The sequence below is a fragment of the Thermobia domestica genome, chromosome 6 (genome assembly GCF_964235325.1).
Source record: "Thermobia domestica chromosome 6, izTheDome1.hap1.1, whole genome shotgun sequence".
Taxonomy (NCBI): Eukaryota; Metazoa; Arthropoda; class Insecta; order Zygentoma; family Lepismatidae; genus Thermobia; species Thermobia domestica.
The window spans coordinates 23,437,418-23,455,916 of NC_137459.1; the positions used below are offsets into that span (position 1 = coordinate 23,437,418).

Consider the following 18,499-nt stretch of genomic DNA (forward strand, 5'->3'; position numbering starts at 1 on the left):
GATTAAATGATTGCTTTGTAACAATTATTAAAATCGGAAAGAGACAAGTAGCTGTAATGAAGGTCAGCCTCAGACAATTAGCCGATCCCTCCAATTCCTACAAAAAGTTCAAGGAGAAGATACAGCTACATCATTTAGTGATAATTTTATTAGCATTAACAAAACCACAAGATTCATCGAATAATAATGATAATAAGAATAGCTATATGTTGGTGATAATATATATGAACAATAAGTTAGTAACTAATTAATTTTGAGGTAGAAATATGCATTTTAGATCATAAACATATCGAATGATAGAATAAACTAAAATCACTACATCTGACGTATTCCCCCCATAGAATGGAAAACTACATTTCGCTACTGTAGAAAAACTAACTGCCAGCAGCTCAAAGTTTTGTAACTCTAATAATTTGAGACTCTGGCTACTGCGGGCTTTATTCTACGCTACAACCGACATGATTCCTATGTCTTGAGAATTATAGAGTTCATAAATATAACAGAACTTTAGCGATATTTCAATAAATCTTACCTCTACCACTCTGAACTTTAGAGTTCACTAGAACAAAACAGATACGAGTGAGTTGAAGGCAACAGGAAGTGTTTCAATGCAACACTCAAGCTAGCAGCAGACAATGTGCTACGTTATATACTTGACTTGTCTGTACAGTTTGACTTTCCGGCGGTTTATGGCCGTACATAAAAATGCTGCAAATAACTAATAATGCACCTAAAGCATACGAAAATGATATCTGCAAGTTAAACATGAAAATTGAGACAACGCACAAAATAACAATAGCTAATGATGTAGCAAAACCGTTTAGAATATTGTCTGTATATTTCACTACCACAACAACAAGAAGTCCACCTGCTGCCTGTAAAATTATCACTATGCAAAGAAGAATCCTTTGTTTTTGATTGCTTCATTATCAGATGCAAAGCAGGTGATTAATCCAAATGCTAAAGATAATAAACTTAACACGCAATGAGAGCCAGCACCAAAAACTTGAAAACAATTCTACTGAATTTCACTGGTTATAATAGGTTTTTGTTTGAGTAACTGAACTAACACAACAAACGTATTTCACTGATGATATCTGAAGAATAATTACTAGTAAATGTTCGTCCTGACCATTGCCTAAATTATGTAACACCTGAAAAATAAACAAATAAATAAGAAAACATATGCAATTAATGAATCTACATCACAATAATTCTACATAGATATATATATTAATAATTAGCATTATGTTTTGGTGTTTAAAGACTTAGTCTATTGCATAAACAATAAGAAAATTTATTGTTCCGTAACGAAAGCTCGTCAATAAGTCACAGTCTGTATCAAGTTAATCCAATTACAATTTTACAGGGTGACCCCTAATTATGTATGTGATGTTTGACTAACTGTAATATTTGCAATTCTGGACAGAAAGTTTCGATATAGCAACACTGTGTAGCCCGAGAGTTGGGATAACGACCACTGGACTTAGAACCGCTAGTGTATGCTAGATAGGATGGTGGAAGGGTTGTCTCTGGAACAGCATGTGCTTTTGTATTGTGCAATAAACAATAACGCTGTGAGAAGGAGGGTGGCAGACGAGTTTGGGGGAAATAGTCCCTGTGTTAACAATCACAAAAATAAACAATAAATTTGACGCTACTCGTAGTGTTCTGCGCGCGAAGTGAGCGGGTAGCCCCGGAGTATGCATACCGACGATAACAAAGATCGTATGTTGGAAACCTTTAACTCGTCCCCTCGGAAGCCGAAATATCAAAAGAGTATGTCCAGAGAGTTGAACATTTCACGCACAACACTGCAGAGAATAATGAAGGATCTGAAATTAAAGCAATATCATCCTCGTTTGATAAATTATATTAACGATGATGATCAGGATAGGCGTTTGGAGTTTGCAGAAAAAATGGCCGGGAATACTGAAAGAAAATCCAGGTTTGGAAGAACACATTATTATGGGATGTTTTAAAGGACAAAGTGTATCAACATCACATACCAATTTGGCCACACTACGGGAAGCTACCACAGAAGAGTTCCACAGGATACCAGAGTCACAGGCAGCTTGTGACTACGATGCTCTCCGTCTCCAGGCATGTATCGATTGGGATTATGCAATGGTGAACCATGCCACGGAGAACAAAGATTAAAATTCTTGTAAAGAACGGTATAAGAGTAATGTGTTTATGTTCATTTTTATATTCAAGCTGTGTTGCTAGTTTCTTTACCACAATCTTTAAAATATCATACATAATATTATGGACTATGCTGTACATAGAAAATCAAAATGAAAAATGTGGCTACGACAGTGTTCTGTGAAGTTGCGAGTATTATGATTTGATAATGGATTTTAGGCGTACAATAAAAAAAAAAAAAAAAATTACTAAACATTAATTTGTGCTTAGCAGTTCTATTTACAATTTTCATATATGTTTTATAGCAGCAATGAAAAGGTATTATTTGAAACTGATATTATATCTGTGTACCAATTTGCACTGACTTACAACATAACAGTTTCTAACTTCCCAATTTTTCCTTACCCTTCTTTTGTTTCTTCCTTGGAAAATTTCTTGAGTGAAGAATAGATTAAAAAATGAAATAAAATCTTTCAGTTTAACCTCCCACATTTGTACCCTTAGGCTGAGGGAAACGGATGATTAACGCAAGTGAATGATGATGCAAGAATTGGTGAAATGATAATGTGGAAGGAAACGGGAGTACCCCGAGAAAACACACTAACACGAGGTTGTCCACCACAAACTTACTTGGTTGGTGGTCGAACCAGGTACTCCACGCACAAGAGGTGAACACTCTACCACTGAGCCACTTTCCTCCTCTGAAGGATAGTATAGAGTTTCATATCGAAATAAGTACGATTTACCCGGCAATTGTTTCTCTACTACAGTGAGATGAAAACCAGCGCTTGAATTACAGTCATCCTTGTATATTACGATTTCCACAAAAGAAAACATTTTTATCATGAAAATGAATGACAAAATATTTAGTCGGCAACGGAGACATATTGGAAAAAACGATTTGGAAGGTTAAGTTCGAAACTGAAAAAGTACCCTTTATTATTATTATTATTTTCTGATTCCCAAAGGCATAGAGTAACTTCATTTAAACTCAAAAAATCTTTTAGTTTTACGTCCCACGATTATGCCGACTAAGCTAAAGGAGACGGTGAGAAATGATTGAAATAGTGGAATGAAGAAAGTGGGAGGAAACGGGAGAACCCCGAGGAAACCCACGCACACGGTGTTTGTCCACCACAAAGTTCACTTGGCGCGAGTTGGGATCGAACCAGGGACCCCATACATCAGAAGTGAACGCTCTACCACTGAGGCATCGCGGCTTACTCATTTAAACGCGAGTTAGGCACTGTAGACTCAGGTATGACATCTGCAGACGTGAGTCACAAAGCGTGGTAGGATGCAAAATCAAGCGAACACCAGCAGTGTGCAACTAACAACCTCAGAATGGATGTGAATTATTGCAGTGGAATGTGAATTTGGTTAATACCCTACAGACTGATTTAGAGGAACGTCTATCGGGGAGAGCAATGGGCAGAATGGAAGCAGACAGGCAAAAAGGAAAGTAGCTGAGGCAATTGTTGTATCTAACAATGTTACTTCCCAACTCTACACATTCTTTAAATATGTAGAACCTGTGAGACGGAGCCCAAAACAAAGCCACTAACCTGCAACGATTCATTTTAGTATTAGCAGCTCATCACAGCAGGGATAAACATAAGTTCTTTTATGACGAGACACGGGGTAAGCGACGGTTGCCTCAGCCATCGATAAATTGTTAGCGTGTGCTTATTTAAACCCGCATCATTATCACTCTAGTGGACATTGGGTTGAAAAGTATCGACTAAAGATATAAGAAGTGGTGTTCTGTTCTTTCTCGGATAAGACAAACTTCAATCTTCAGTCATACAACGTACACGTGCTGATACGGAGAGAACACGGTTCTTGTCCTTATCTAATATGAGGAGGTGGAAATTATAGTGTGGGCACGAATTACAGATAATAGATGTCCGCCTTTCATGTCATGGTGTATTAGCAGTTCAGTGCTATTTGGAACTCATGTTATGCCTATGGCTCAATTAGTTGGTAATTCGTTCATTTTATTGACGACAATGTTTACTGCAAAATTACTGACTGTCTAGTGATAACACTTGCATGAACTGAAACGATAGAGCTAATTTCAAGAAAGTGGTCATTTTAAATTATTTTCTTTAATTCCTCCATTTTTTCTAGAAATAGATACTGTTGGTCTAGCTCAATATTTCTTGCGTGAGTGTTTTGTTCGTTCTAGTCCCTTCACCTCGCGGCCACTAAGCTAATAGAACAATACTAGAGTATACACTTTCTTTCCTCTGGTCTATTGCAAGACTACTTGAAAACTGGTTATTGGGGAGCTAATATTAAGGAACAGATCGTGGATTATGATTAGGGGACACCACGCATATGAGAAATGACTAATTATACTAAAATTAATTACTCAGATATTCACTTACACACGCCAATTTATATACTTCCGATAAAAGATACTCTAATTTATTGTAAAGCTGAAAGGCAGATTCTTCGTAGAGCCTAGTTCAATACTAGGATAATTGGAGGGTTGAGTGCCACAGATAGATAGGAAGTATCTATGTGTACACTACAATGTAGAAAATAAAGATTGTACACGTAAATAAGGAACATACTTTCCGCTACGACTAAAATCTTTCAGTTTTTCGTCCCACGGTTATGCTGGCTAGGCTAAAGGAAACAGTAATGGTGAGAAATGAATGAAATGGTGGAATGAAGAAAGCGGGAGAACCCCGAGGAAACCCACGCACACGATGTTTGCCCACCACAAAGTTCACTTGGCACGAGCTGGGATCGAACCAGAGACAACACGCTCTATCACTGAGCCACCGCGGCCCCATCCGGTACGACTGAGCCTCCCACCACTGAACTACTGTTTTCTCTATACAGAGACTGGAGAACTTATGTGACATCTTGTAATTTCGTGGTCGCAGTCTAAAAACCTTAGATATTAGAATAAGAGTCTGCCTTATAGTAAACTAGCTGCAATATTCATTATTGGCACGGGCCGAGTAGATTTATAGAGACTACAGAGTGAGCCAAAATTATGAGAACAATAGTTTGTTTTGTTTTTTATTACAGGCTGACCCATGGCTAATACACTCACATTAGAGCACAGAAGAGTGGTGGAAAGCTTAATGAAAGTTGTGCAGTCGGCAACGGAAGTGCATCAAAGGTTTGCAGAACGATTTCCAGATCGACATCCACCAACTCGTTTAACAATTTATCGCATTTACCAGAAGTTTGTAGCAACTGGATCAGTAGCAGTCAATTATTGCAGAAATGCGGGACGACCTAGAACTGGCAGAAATGAATTAAATATTGCTGCAGTACAGGAGACCATCTGGACTATGGAGTCCAACTGGAAACAGGTTTTCCACAGGGGACAGTGAACCGAATTCAAGCTTTGACTGCTCGGCAGAAATAGGTACGATTATATTGCTGTGAGATTCTAGCTGAAAGGTCATGGATGCAGCCGGGCATTGTTAGTCAAATGATTTTCAGTTATGAAGCTATCTTTCATACTAGCGGTCATGTTAATCGTCATAACACAATTTTCTGGGTAAATGTAAATGTGTTGTGTGCCGTGACCGCTGCTGGTGTAATTGGCCCATTTTTCTTTCCATCCCCAACGGTGACTATAGATGACTACTTACAAATGCTGCAAAAGTTTTCCATTGTTAACATGCCCCTGCAGCTTAGACGAGAATATTATTTACAACATGATGGTGCACCATCTCATTTTACTCGTGATGTTTGCTCTTATCTTGATCAAATGTTCCAAACTCGTTGAATCGGTCGTGGCAGACGGTTGGCATGGCCTCCCCAATCTCCGGATCTCACGCACTATGACTTCTGGTTATGGGGTATGATAAAGGAACACATGGAGAGTACAAAAGCGAGACACATAGAAGAACTCAAGGACAGAATAAAAGGTGTGATATCCAACACCTCCGCAAAATGTGTGTTCGGGCACTAAATTGTACTCCTGAACGTTGGTTTATGTGCATTAATCGTGCTGGTGGGCAGGATGAGACTCTGTATAACGAAGGCTCTGACTAAATGCTTTCTCTCAAACAGTGTTCACATAATTTTGACTCGCCCTATATTTGAAACCCCTCCCTATCCTTAGGATAAGCATTTCAATAAAACTAATGACAAAAACAAATAGGACAGGAAACAAATTTTTGGCATAAATTTTGAATCCTCCTATCCCGTAAGTATAGGGGGGGTTACTCAAGGTAACATGATATAAACCTAGCTTGAGGTGGTACTATGTTTGAAATTAATTTCAAACTTTTCAGCCATTTCCCCCTGATGCGATCATAAACAATGGGCAGCGTATCTTTCGATGTGGTGGAAAAAGTATTGTCTCTAGAGTTGCCAACTGGCCGGTATTTCCCCGGCCTGGCCGGAAATATTGCTGTTATTTTGGATTAAAGCCGGTGACCGGTGCAAACTTCTTACAAGCCCCTTTATGACCGGTATTTTGAAATCTGTAATCCAGAATAAAACATCAAACATTGAAATTCTTCCACAGTGCCTTTACAAATACAAATTTCAGTTGTATTATATATTAAGCGATATATATTAATCTATGGCAGTTTTCTTCATTTATTTAACATAAGAAATTTGAAAACAATTAGATTTTATTGTGAAATGTTATTTTCTACAATATACACAGAAATGTATAATTTTTCATAATTGTGCGGCATAAATTTAGCAATAAATTTAAATTGTCCATCAATTGTTGGCAAATAATTCTTAGGTATTTCGTTAGTATAATGTTTGTTTCATTGTTTAGTTCCATGTCTCTAACTGCTGCATATGACAACTTTCCTTAAATTTTCAACTTCATTTTCCTTAGAATTTCTTAAAGCAATTTCCTGTAGTTGAAATATAAGTTTAAAGAATAAATTTCGTTTTCCAAATAAATAAATAAATAAATAAATAAATAAATAAATAAAATTGTCACGTAAAGATTAATATACTTTTGTTCATCTATTTTGATAGTTTTAAAGAAGTGGCAGTTACTGGTAAATACAATAAAATGATAAATACCAACTTCAGTTTCTCCTATTTACTACAATGCTTATTAGTAAATGTACTAACGATGTGCAGCATACATGTACTAATGCACTTTTGTTCACGACAGTACATTTTCTATCCATGGATGGGTCCGAGCAGAGGTACTTCACACTTAGACCTATATCAAAGGAAATTTTGAGGGTGTGCCGGTAATTTTATTTTCCAGAGTTGGCAACCGTAATTGTATCCCTTCCCCTATTTAAAATCGGAACTTTTGCAAACGCTTGAACACGCGTTCGTTTGTTGCAATGAACTTGCATACCAAATTTCATTTTCCTAACTTGAAACGCTCATGAGATGCTTTATTCTTCGCATAAATTTTGAACTCTCTTTCCCTCTTATAGTATTTTTTTTTTTTTTTTTTAATCAAAGTGACATGACGAATATCCAGTTCGAGATAGGTGATAATCACATTCAAAAATTCCTTTCAAACGGTTCAGGTGTTTACCCGTGATTCTATCCCACACAAAATCAGTTTTGCTTTTTTTATATTCCTTTTGGACTGTTTTCTGATTATTTTTAAACCGAATAAACTATTTTATTGGACCTAAAAAGCACTAAAATTTTTAATGAATATATATAAACTAGATCATACTTTACCTTTTTTTATTATCTTTGCCTGAACTCTTTCCTGGATTCTCAGGTAACTCTGACTCTGAACTCTGAAAAAAAAAAAAAAAAAATAGAGATACAAACTTTCTATTCGTTTTGGTATTCATGCATTCACATACAGATTCTTCAATAGTTCTACTCTATTTATACCACTTTTCAAACTAATACGTCATTATTAGAGACACTAGAGACCATATTGCTATAAGGGTATCTACTAAAATTTCAAAATGAAATTTCCTTACTTTTTGTGACCTTATCTTTACCAAACCGTAAAATTTCGTAAAACTCAAAAACTATTAACACTACCTATATTGTTTATCACTTGTCTTTATCTTATCTCTACAAAGTCGTAGGTGGTTTTGACGATGCGATGCGCTTAGCATCACCACTGTTCAATGATGACAGCTGAAGGACAATCCCAAGAGCGAATTTGGGTGCGACTTAGGCCAAATTTTCATGGATGCAATAGAAGCGTGCTTTGCCTGCGATTTGGTAGCTTCTCAAGCCGACCATGTACATTTTTGGCGGTGAATTTTTACGTCTTATACAACAAAATTTTCCCTACTTATATTTGTACAGATATAAAAATTACGACAGAAAAGCTAAATTTCGTGACTTTTTCTTGAATTTCATGACCGTTTTCTGATTTTGTGACTTTTACGTGACTTTCGCGACCGATAAACACCCTTTTATATCCACAGTAACTTGTCTCCTGAACGCAATGGCATATAACCGAAACTTTGGGTGGATGGAAGTTGAAATTTTATCACCTGAATCATTTTGGCCAAAATGTAAAAATAATTATAATGTTACAAGAATCTGAAGGCGTAGCGAGACATTCTTTAACGACCTAACATGACATTAGATGATAAAGTTTGAAACTAGTTCAAGTATTCCAGTTCCATTTAAGAAAATCACAAGTAACTAGACATTGGCCATTCTGTTTTCATTTCACATCATTGTAAGGTCAATTGAAAATATAGTTATAGAGAATTATAACTTTAATGTAAGAATTTGATTGATTGATGTCTATTTACTCGTATTTCAACACGAAGGTTATACAAGACGAGCTCCACAGTTTAAAGAGAAATCTGAACCACTGTAGAGTCTTCGATGCTCTTCCACTAGGAATCGTGCACGTAACCTCTTGCATTAAAGGCAGACGCTACCCATCAGACTATTTAAGATGACTCTATAATATTTTAATTAGTATCAAAAACACAGAAGCTCCTAAAAATCTAGGGTCTGTTTCCACTTGTTTCTTAACTGTAGGCATATTCAACATGAAAACACACTTGAAAATAGATTTGAAATACTGTGTTTATTTTGGATTAATCGTGCAGTTTAAAAAAGCATCATATGGTAGATTCTCTATTATAAGAGAAACCACAAACTTTATGATAAACTTATTGGTACTCTATTATATTATTAAAGATACTAATTTTGGTACATATGTAATAACGTTTTTGATGAAGGCTATGAAATATAACCGAAATGCAACATAGATTAAGAGTAGTAAGTGATTGCTTTGGTCACCTTTTATTTGTATTTATGTAAAACTTCGTTAATCAACAAAGGCATAATTATTAATATTCTGTATTCGTTGTGGCAAATAAACATTTAATACACCCAATAAAAATAGTGGTACGTACGCTACATTGATCCTGCCTTTCAGCATTCATATCATCCAATTCCGGAACCCTTTCGGTTTCGTCTTCAGAAACATCATGCAATTGAGCGGGCCTTAAACTTTCATCTTCTTGGTCTTCTTTCGTACTCGAGTCACTGTCCACTTTAAGTCTTTTAGTTGGTGGTTTGAAATCTGTTGGAGATCCTGGCCTCAGTTCTAAACAGGAGGGTTCTACTATCTCAACTCTCGTTGATAACAAGGCAGGGAATTCTGTCGACTGAGAATTGGAGACCCTTTGGACACAAGCTGTAGTTGTTTCATAGATCTGGAGAAAGGAAATAAAAGAAAATAAAAGCATAAAGAAAACGGATTTTTACATTTTTTAATTCAAATTTATTCGGTGTTAGATGCAAGGGTATTTACTTTAAAATCTTTAAAGTCTTATACAAAAAAATTTTCCCTACTATATTTGTACAGATATAAAAATCGTGACAGAAAAAACTAAATATCGTATTTTTTTTTTTTTTTTTTTTAAATTTCATGACAGTTTTCTGATTTTGTGACTTTTATGTGACTTTTGCGACCGATAAAAACCCCGTTATATCCATAGTAATGTGTCTGCTGAGCACAATGGCATATGACCGAAACTTTAACAAGATTCATAATAAGAAATGTTTGGTTTTATCATCCATTATTTTTATTTAATGAATATAATATATTAGCTTCGTACAAAGTTGAGTATAGTGAAGAATTTTTGTTTATTCGACAATGAGCTTTGGGTTACTTAAAAGTATAGAAAAAATGCAATATTAAAGGATTTTTGTCAAATTTAACAAGAGATATAAGATTTATTATCAGTTGGACAAGTTATTTTACCTCGATGTAAATATTGTTTTGAAATTTGTCTAAATCCTTGGCGAATGGAAGTTGAATTTTTTTTTCCTGAATCATTTTGGCCAAAATGTAAAAATAATTATATTGCTTATAAGAATCTGAAGACGTAGCGAGACATTTTTTAACGACCTAACATGACTTTAGATGATACAGTTCGAAACTAGTTCAAGTATGCCAGTTCTATTTAAGAAAATCACAAATAACTAGACACTGGCCACTCTGTTTTCATTTGACATCATAGTAAGGTCATTTGAAAATATAGTTATAGAGAATTATAAGTTTAATATAAGATGTTTGATTGATTGGTGTCTATTTACTCGTATTTCAACACGAAGGTTATACAAGACGAGCTCCACAGTTTAAAGAGAAATCTGAACCACTGTAGTGTCTTCAATGCTCTTCCACTACGAATCATACACGGAACCTCTTGCATTAAAGGCAGACGCTACCCACCAGACTATTTAAGATGACTCTATAATATTTTAATTAGTATCAAAAACACAGAAGCTCCTAAAAATCTAGGGTCTGTTTCCACTTGTTTCTTAACTGTAGGCGTATTCAACATGAAAACACACTTGAAAATAGATTTGAAATACTGTGTTTATTTTGGATTAATCGTGCAGTTTAAAAAAGCATCATATGGTAGATTCTCTATTATAAGAGAAACCACAAACTTTATGATAAACTTATTGGTACTCTATTATATTATTAAAGATACTAAATATTATTAAACAATATTTTGGTACGTATGTAATAACGTGTTTGATGAAGGCTATGAAATATAACCGAAATGCAACATAGATTAGGAGTAGTAAGTGATTGCTTTGGTCACCTTTTATTTGTATTTATGTAAAACTTCGTTAATCAACAAAGGCATAATTATTAATTTTCTGTATTCGTTGTGGCAAATAAACATTTAATACACCCAATAAAAATAGTGGTACGTACGCTACATTGATCCTGCCTTTCAGCATTCATGTCATCCAATTCCGGAACCCTTTCGGTTTCGTCTTCAGAAACATCATGTAATTGAGCGGGCCTTAAACTTTCATCTTCTTGGTCTTCTTTCGTACTCGAGTCACTGTCCACTTTAAGTCTTTTAGTTGGTGGTTTGAAATCTGTTGGAGATCCTGGCCTCAGTTCTAAACAGGAGGGTTCTACAATCTCAACTCTCGTTGATAACAAGGCAGGGAATTCTGTCGACTGAGAATCGGAGACCCTTTGGACACAAGCTGTAGTTGTTTCATAAATCTGGAGAAAGGAAATAAAAGAAAATAAAAGCATAAAGAAAACGGATTTTTACATTTTTTAATTCAAATTTATTCGGTGTTAGATGCAAGGGTATTTACTTTAAAATGTTTGAAGTAGATTTTTTTTTTTTTTTTTTTTTTAGTTGACTTTAATAGTTTCTGTAAGTTTTTACGTCCTTATGCTATAACATGATCTATGAGTCACATAGAAACCATAAGACAGGAATTTAGATTTGCAGTTGGAGGGTGCATGAACCATTCTGCACGCTTAATCCTTACAGTAAAGGCAGCTTCTGTCCACATTCTGTAGCGCCGAAGAGTGCAGAATAAAAATGTTTGATTATTAATACTAATTCCTCTGTTGTAATATTAATTATTGCTATTGAAGTGGAAATAGGCTTTCCAGAAGACGAATTTTCGTGACGAGACAGGGTTTTCCCGAAAAAAAGAGACAATTTTCCAGGCAAAACATCACTTTTACTAGTCCTTTTCAAGAAGAGATTGCAAAACTCTTATCTCGTAAAGATTAATAATAATAATAATGAATTTTATTGTCATTAAGGTATGTGTAACAATAGAGAACGTCATAATAAATATAATTAAAACTTAGTGGTGTGTATATATACAGGGCGGAAGGGAACAATACCGGAAAACTTCGGAAGGTGATTCTACAGCTGAAAACAAGGAAAGAAGTTCAAGTAAGCATAGGTACAACGCGGCGGCGTTTGCGAGCAGCCGCCATGCGACGTTTCGCTGGCATCCTTCTTCTAACTGCTATATCATCTGCGAAACAAAGAGTGATATTGACATTGGGCCAAAAGAATGTAAAGAACGTCATACCCAACCAAAGTGATGACGTAAACAGAAAGGAGAAGCGAATTACACACGGGACTCCCGAAAGGAAGGGGATTCACCAAATGAGATGCAGTAGAGGACGTAAAAATGAATAGTACGTACAAACGTAAAATGACCTGGTTATGTTTAGCGTATATACTGAATGATCGATTGGAACGTGAAAATGGGGATTCCTCACTGCAGTGTATGGAAGCAATGCATACGACAGAATACACCACGAACGAGGTGGTTTGTTGTGACGGTAACGCAAGAAGGACGGCATCACTCCCGAAAATGTTACTTCCAGCGCCACCATTTTGATGGGACATTATTTTTTTTTTTTATTTTATTTTATTTTTTTTTTTTTTATTTTTATTTTTTTTTTTTTTACATTCTTTTGACCGGACGTCAATATCTCTATTTGTTCGGCAGATATTGCACTTAGAAGAAGGAGGCCGGCGAAATGTCGTACAGCGGCTGCTTGAAAACGCCGCTACATTGGACCTATGTCTATTTTAGTGGCGGATCCAGGGTGGGCGATCACTCCCCCCCCAGAAGAGGAAACTTTCTTATTTTATATATATAAACAGTGGCGGATCCAAGGGGAGGGCTATAGGAGCTATAGCCCCCCCTTTGACGCTCAGGTTTACACTGGATAAATTGGGCTTCAATCCTGCTTTACACTGGATAAAACGGCAAACTATGGTTTAGCCCCTCCCTTGATCATATCCTGGATCCGCCACTGTATATAAATAAAACCTATATCAGAGTTTGGAGCTCTTAAAAGTAGCTCTAAGTAGCAGTATTACAACCCCCCCCCCCCCAGAAGTCCGTCCTGGATCCGTCCCTGGTCTATTTGAACTTGTTTCCTTGTTTTTAGCTGTAGAATCACCTCCCAACGTTTTTCGGTCTTGTTTTCTTCTACCCTGTATATATAGAAATTCTGAAATGTGCAAATTGAAGGTTAGTACATATGTAAACGTTACATGCAGGGAGTTGGTTGAACACCTCCATAAGGATATGCACGAGAAAAATGTGTACAACGAATCAATCGTTTCATATCTATTTTACTCTGAATTACAGCATTACAAACTATTACAACTGCAATTACAAGCCCAGAAACAAATCTAGAAACCTTCGAAATCACCACCACACACTGACAATGATATGGAAGACGGCGAATACCCGTAGCCTTACCATGAATGAATTTTCTGATTCCACGGCTCACTACTGTGGCAATGTCTTCACGTGTTCAGTTCTGGTATGAGGTAGAAATCGCAAGATGATAAGTTTGGCGAATATGGTGAATGCTCGAGTACATTCCACCCTCATCGCACGAGAAGATTCTGTACACACGCTGTGACTGTGGCGTCATGATTCTGCCATCTAGTGCATTCCTTGGGATATTACCACCAACAACTGTAGATGCCTTCCGGGTTTTATGCATGATTGAAAGTGTACCTGTAATGATTTGTAATATTCTGTTTCGAGGTAAAACATGTATGAAACGATTTGTTGTACTCATTCTTCTCATGCTATATGCTGATGGGAATATGTAGGTTCATCCAACTTCCTACATGGAACGTTTACATATGTATTAACCTTCAAACGTTAAAATATCACTGTCCTAAAAGTAGCTACTGGCAAATTAACCTGACAGAAAAGTAAACAAGTTTCATTACTTACCTCCAACCAGGGTCGTGATAGCCGAGAGGGTCCAAATAACCCTACTTGGAGACCTTTCTTCAGCTTGTAGTCGCTGATCTGTTAATTAAAATACATTTATATATATATATTGTTGAGGGATTGGAATTAAATAAATTTTATTTTCAAAATTTTAAAAATTAAATCAAATAAAAATAAAATAAATGTGCAAAAACTAAAAAACAAAAACTCAAAGTTAAGTAATTGCAAAATTAAATTTAAAAAATAAATTACAAAATTATGTTGTCTATGTTTTGGTTGTGTCAAATGTAAGTACACATGTATTAATGTGCAATGTTATAATTACAAATAATAATAATAATAATAATAATAATAATAATAATAATAATAATAATAATAATAATAATAATAATAATAATAATAATAATAATAATGCTGTCAAAAATGCTAAAAAAATAAATTGTAATGTTTATGTTTGTCAATTGTTAACATCAACATAAAATTTTATGATGTAACAAAATTGCCAGATTACGAAAATAAACATCTAAAAATTTTGTCTATTTGATGATCATTGCAGAAATGTCAATTTCGGCAATGAGATAGCAAACACGTAAAAAAATGTAAAGCAAGGTAGCAGTCTAAAAAATAACTAAATTAACATAAATACTCTTAAAAATTAAAAGCATAATCATTCTAAAATTAAACGGCGTTCAGCAATTAAACAACAATTTAACAGCGAGAGGTCTCAGTCAATAAATCAACAAAAAAACTCACAATTCAATCTTTTATTATTTAATATTTCAACAAGTTTTACTTTAAATCACTCAAAAGCTATGATCAAGTAATTCATAATACAATTACTATAGCCATTCTTCAGTAAAACATTTTAACAACATTTTTGAAATTTACTCTGCTGCACCTTAAACTTCATTAAAAACTACATCAACAACTAACCAAAAGGTATGTGTTTGCTATTTGTTTTACATCATCAAATATAAAATATAATCAAACTCATTAAGCTGTAATCTAAAAATGTTTAAATATCCTAAACATAACACAATACACTATCACGTCACGTTTTATAATTAAAAATACAATAAATCTAAACCTTACTCGTCTTGTATTTACTTTTAAAATTAATAATAAAATTTCCCTAACATTATAAAAAATGTTAGGAAAACAACCTTCCTGTCATTTTAAGCTACGTACATGCTATTAAAGGCACAACAAGGAGGGTTGACAATATATATATACATATATATATATATAACGAGAGAGAGAGAGAGAGAGCAAACAAAGAAATAAAGACATCTTTTAATTACACGATGATAATAGGGAGATGCTCATGCTTCTCATCACGTGTGGAAATAGGATGACTGGTAGCTAGTCGCATACAGCATACCCTTGTCTAGCCACAGGGAATAACGAGGGCTAGTGTATTGTAATGTAATTTCAATTCTTCAATGTTTAAAAAGCACTTGGTTCATTTTCTTTTTTTTCCCAGAAGAGGAAATGTAATGTAATTTCAATTCTTCAATGCATATTAAAAACTTTTAAGATTAAAAATAAAAGAAACCAACAATCTGAGGTTCGGTAAACGCACTCTCAAGGAAGTGAAAATGTAAAAACACAAAAACAAAATAATTAACTGCATACAAGTGAGAAGCCAAAAACAGAATATATAAACTAAAGAAATGCTAACAAGGGGAGTTATTTGGTCAGTCATTGGATCAGTCAGAAGGAGCGTCGTGAGTCGACCTTTGGATCCTTGTCAGTAATTGACCTCAGCCTGTACAATCCAACCTTCCTGTAAGTACTTCGTTCATTATGCTAAGAATCAATACATAAGAAGTTCGTGCATGGAGGTCTTCCTCCATGACAGGAGTAATATAGAAAAAAATTATAATTTCTATAATTATTATTTGTAACCTTTTCTCTATGTAACTTGTTAATAAAATCAAGATGCATCTGATACACTCATAGTCCATCTACCGAGGATAACAATAAACAATATCCTATAATCATTATTCAATTAGTAACTAATATCTTCCTATCTAAGGTTACAAAACAGTATTGACACTCCGACCAGCGATTGAGTCATTGGAACAGCGCGTTGTAGCGCTTTTCCTGTTACTAGAGGGAGACAAACCTACTAAAAAAAACGAATGCTGGATCACACTCTATGAACCAAATTACTATACGTGAATAGAAATATATTTTTAACGATGTGTGGCAAGTGTAATGAACGACAGTAAATCTAGTAGTCCATGAGCAATGTGCACAAAACAATACATTAAAAATGTGTATGAGTTGACCAGAAATAGTCGAATCACGTTAACACTTGTGGAGGTAATTATGGTTATGAGCTATAGATCTGCACAAGCGTGGTTCATGATTACTTGAGATACTGTAAAGCTTACGCACGGGAGATGTTTTAACAGTTTATACCTCACCTCTCACCATAAACAGTAGAGTAAAGTTGTGATTTTGTTCCTTCTAAACAACGAGGTGGATCCCAGTGTCTTGGGACTAATTATAATATCGAGAAGACAGGATTCTAACAATACGAACTGGAGAGCTTGAGGATTAGTAAGGAGTGAAAGAACCCGCCACCGGCTATCAAGAAATGTAAATAACAGCCATCCTGCATACATCTGATACTAATTCATTTTTAGAATATACAAGTAGCTACTCCGATGGCGATCTACACAGGAGGTAAAACTGTGGACAGTGCAACATATGGCTTCGGTTCAATCTCAATTGGAACTTGGAGTTTGTTATAAACTGCACTATTGTTCAACAGAGTTTTTCTAATCAAGCTATATGCAAGGCCAGTTTTACCTCCTGGACAAACTAGCATATTTTCTGAATATGTACGCAGTTTATGATATCGTAGTCGTGACCTCGGTCTATCCGCTGGTTAGATTACAGAGGGTGGTTTCGCACTAGACATTTTAATAACATCAACCCAATAAGATATTTATTGTCTCTGAGGAAAATTTATGATTTAACCAGAGCATTTTTTATTTCAATTATTCAACATGTTACCACTTACATTGGCATCAGCAGCACATAAACTTTGGGAGGGACAGACTATCGGAGTGACTGAGGTGTATGGAATATCTCCAGAAAAGTGGGGGTCCGGGGTCCTTCCCCGATAAATAAAAAGAAATAATCTTCGTCCATTGCATTTTAAAGCATTTTTGACTTAAAAAATCAAACAAAAAATTAAAATTTTGTGTTTTATTTTTACCTTTCATAGTCTAGTTTTCTGTAGGAAATGTGATATTGAAAAAAAAAAAAAAAAAAAAAAAAACTTTGCAGTTTATTTGTTTATTCGAACAGTAAAATTTCAACCTTGTTTTACAATTTTAGTCAAATAACTTCAAGTGTATGTCAAAAATAAAATAATGATAAAATGTAGTGTGAAGTGAATATTCAGAAACAATAAAGCTTTCAAAAGAAGTTTTACGCCTATAAGTATACTATTAATGTAAATGTGTTTCAACAATGTATAGTTAAAAAAAAAAAAAAAAAAAAACAGTTTTTTTTTAATAGTTAAATTAAAACTCACTTTGCTGCCCCTATCTATACAAAAACGGTTTCTTCCTTTACAGTTCACTTCATCTTCACCTTATTAGGCCCAAAAACTTACTGCTTATTTTTAGAATCGGGATCAAATTTTGTGTTACTTTTTTTTCATATCCACTTTGTCTCACATTGTTTTGTGAACGTAGCAAATTGTTACATGGTTAATCCTCTTTTGGGTTATAGTTGACCTAAGATACTTGAAATATTGGGGAGGGCAAAACCCGTTTTACAAATGTTTGGGGGGACACGTCCCCGGTATGATTAACGCCCGTGACTACTTCTATAAATAAATTAATAACTAAACTTACCTTTGTAGCTTCATAGAAGTCTACTTGACTATTGACATACTTAGTACTACTATCACTGTCACTATCGTCGCCGTCTTTAGCTTTCATATTAAGCTTGTCTTTGATCTGCTTACGCTTCATATTTCTTTCTCTTTACCCTAAGAAAAATTATTAATTTCAGTAATTTTAAAAATGATACTTACTCTTCACTGTATTTAAACTTTACGAGTACACTACTTTGAGATATGAAAATAGACACCAACAGGGTAAAATAATGTCTTAGGAACACTGAACTAATGCTAATGGGAGATAAACATGACTACGTGGTGCAGTAAGCATGCAATGCAACAAGTAGCATGATGGCACTTAAACATGCATGATGTAAGGAGCTGGAGAAAAATACCAGAGTTTACATAATTTCTAATTGAGAATGTGATAGAAGTCAGCACATCGTTAATGCTATCATATATTAAAACAACTATTAATAAGATTATAGACGAGATCAGACAGGACGGAAAGATATGCGTAGGCTGAAAATC

The 18,499-nt window shown here is 34.9% G+C and overlaps 1 protein-coding gene and 1 long non-coding RNA gene across 2 annotated transcripts in view; one reads left to right on the plus strand and one right to left on the minus strand.

Annotated features, from left to right (window-relative positions):
- Positions 1-18,499, plus strand: part of LOC145687645 (uncharacterized) — a 203,449-nt gene that overhangs the window by 13,242 nt on the left and 171,708 nt on the right. The window lies entirely within an intron of this gene.
- LOC145687809 (uncharacterized) lies at positions 441-18,101 on the minus strand. The gene is made up of 6 exons (XM_081761232.1): positions 17,982-18,101; positions 14,104-14,181; positions 11,282-11,584; positions 9,462-9,764; positions 7,798-7,859; positions 441-1,154 (listed from the first exon to the last, which is right to left on the minus strand). Exons 1-6 carry the CDS (start codon positions 18,099-18,101, stop codon positions 1,139-1,141), a joined length of 882 nt encoding a protein of 293 aa, XP_081617358.1. The 3' UTR covers positions 441-1,138.

What these genes read in the sequence shown, in the direction of transcription:
- LOC145687809 (XM_081761232.1), bottom strand. Translation starts at nt 18,101, where the DNA reads ATGAAGCGTAAGCAGATCAAAGACAAGCTTAATATGAAAGCTAAAGAC. An exon ending in AAAGGCAGGATCAATGTAGC is followed by an intron (nt 9,765 to 11,281) that starts GTACGTACCACT and finishes TCCTTTCTCCAG; the next exon opens with ATCTATGAAACAACTACAGC. An exon ending in AAAGGCAGGATCAATGTAGC is followed by an intron (nt 7,860 to 9,461) that starts GTACGTACCACT and finishes TTTTTTTTTCAG; the next exon opens with AGTTCAGAGTCAGAGTTACC.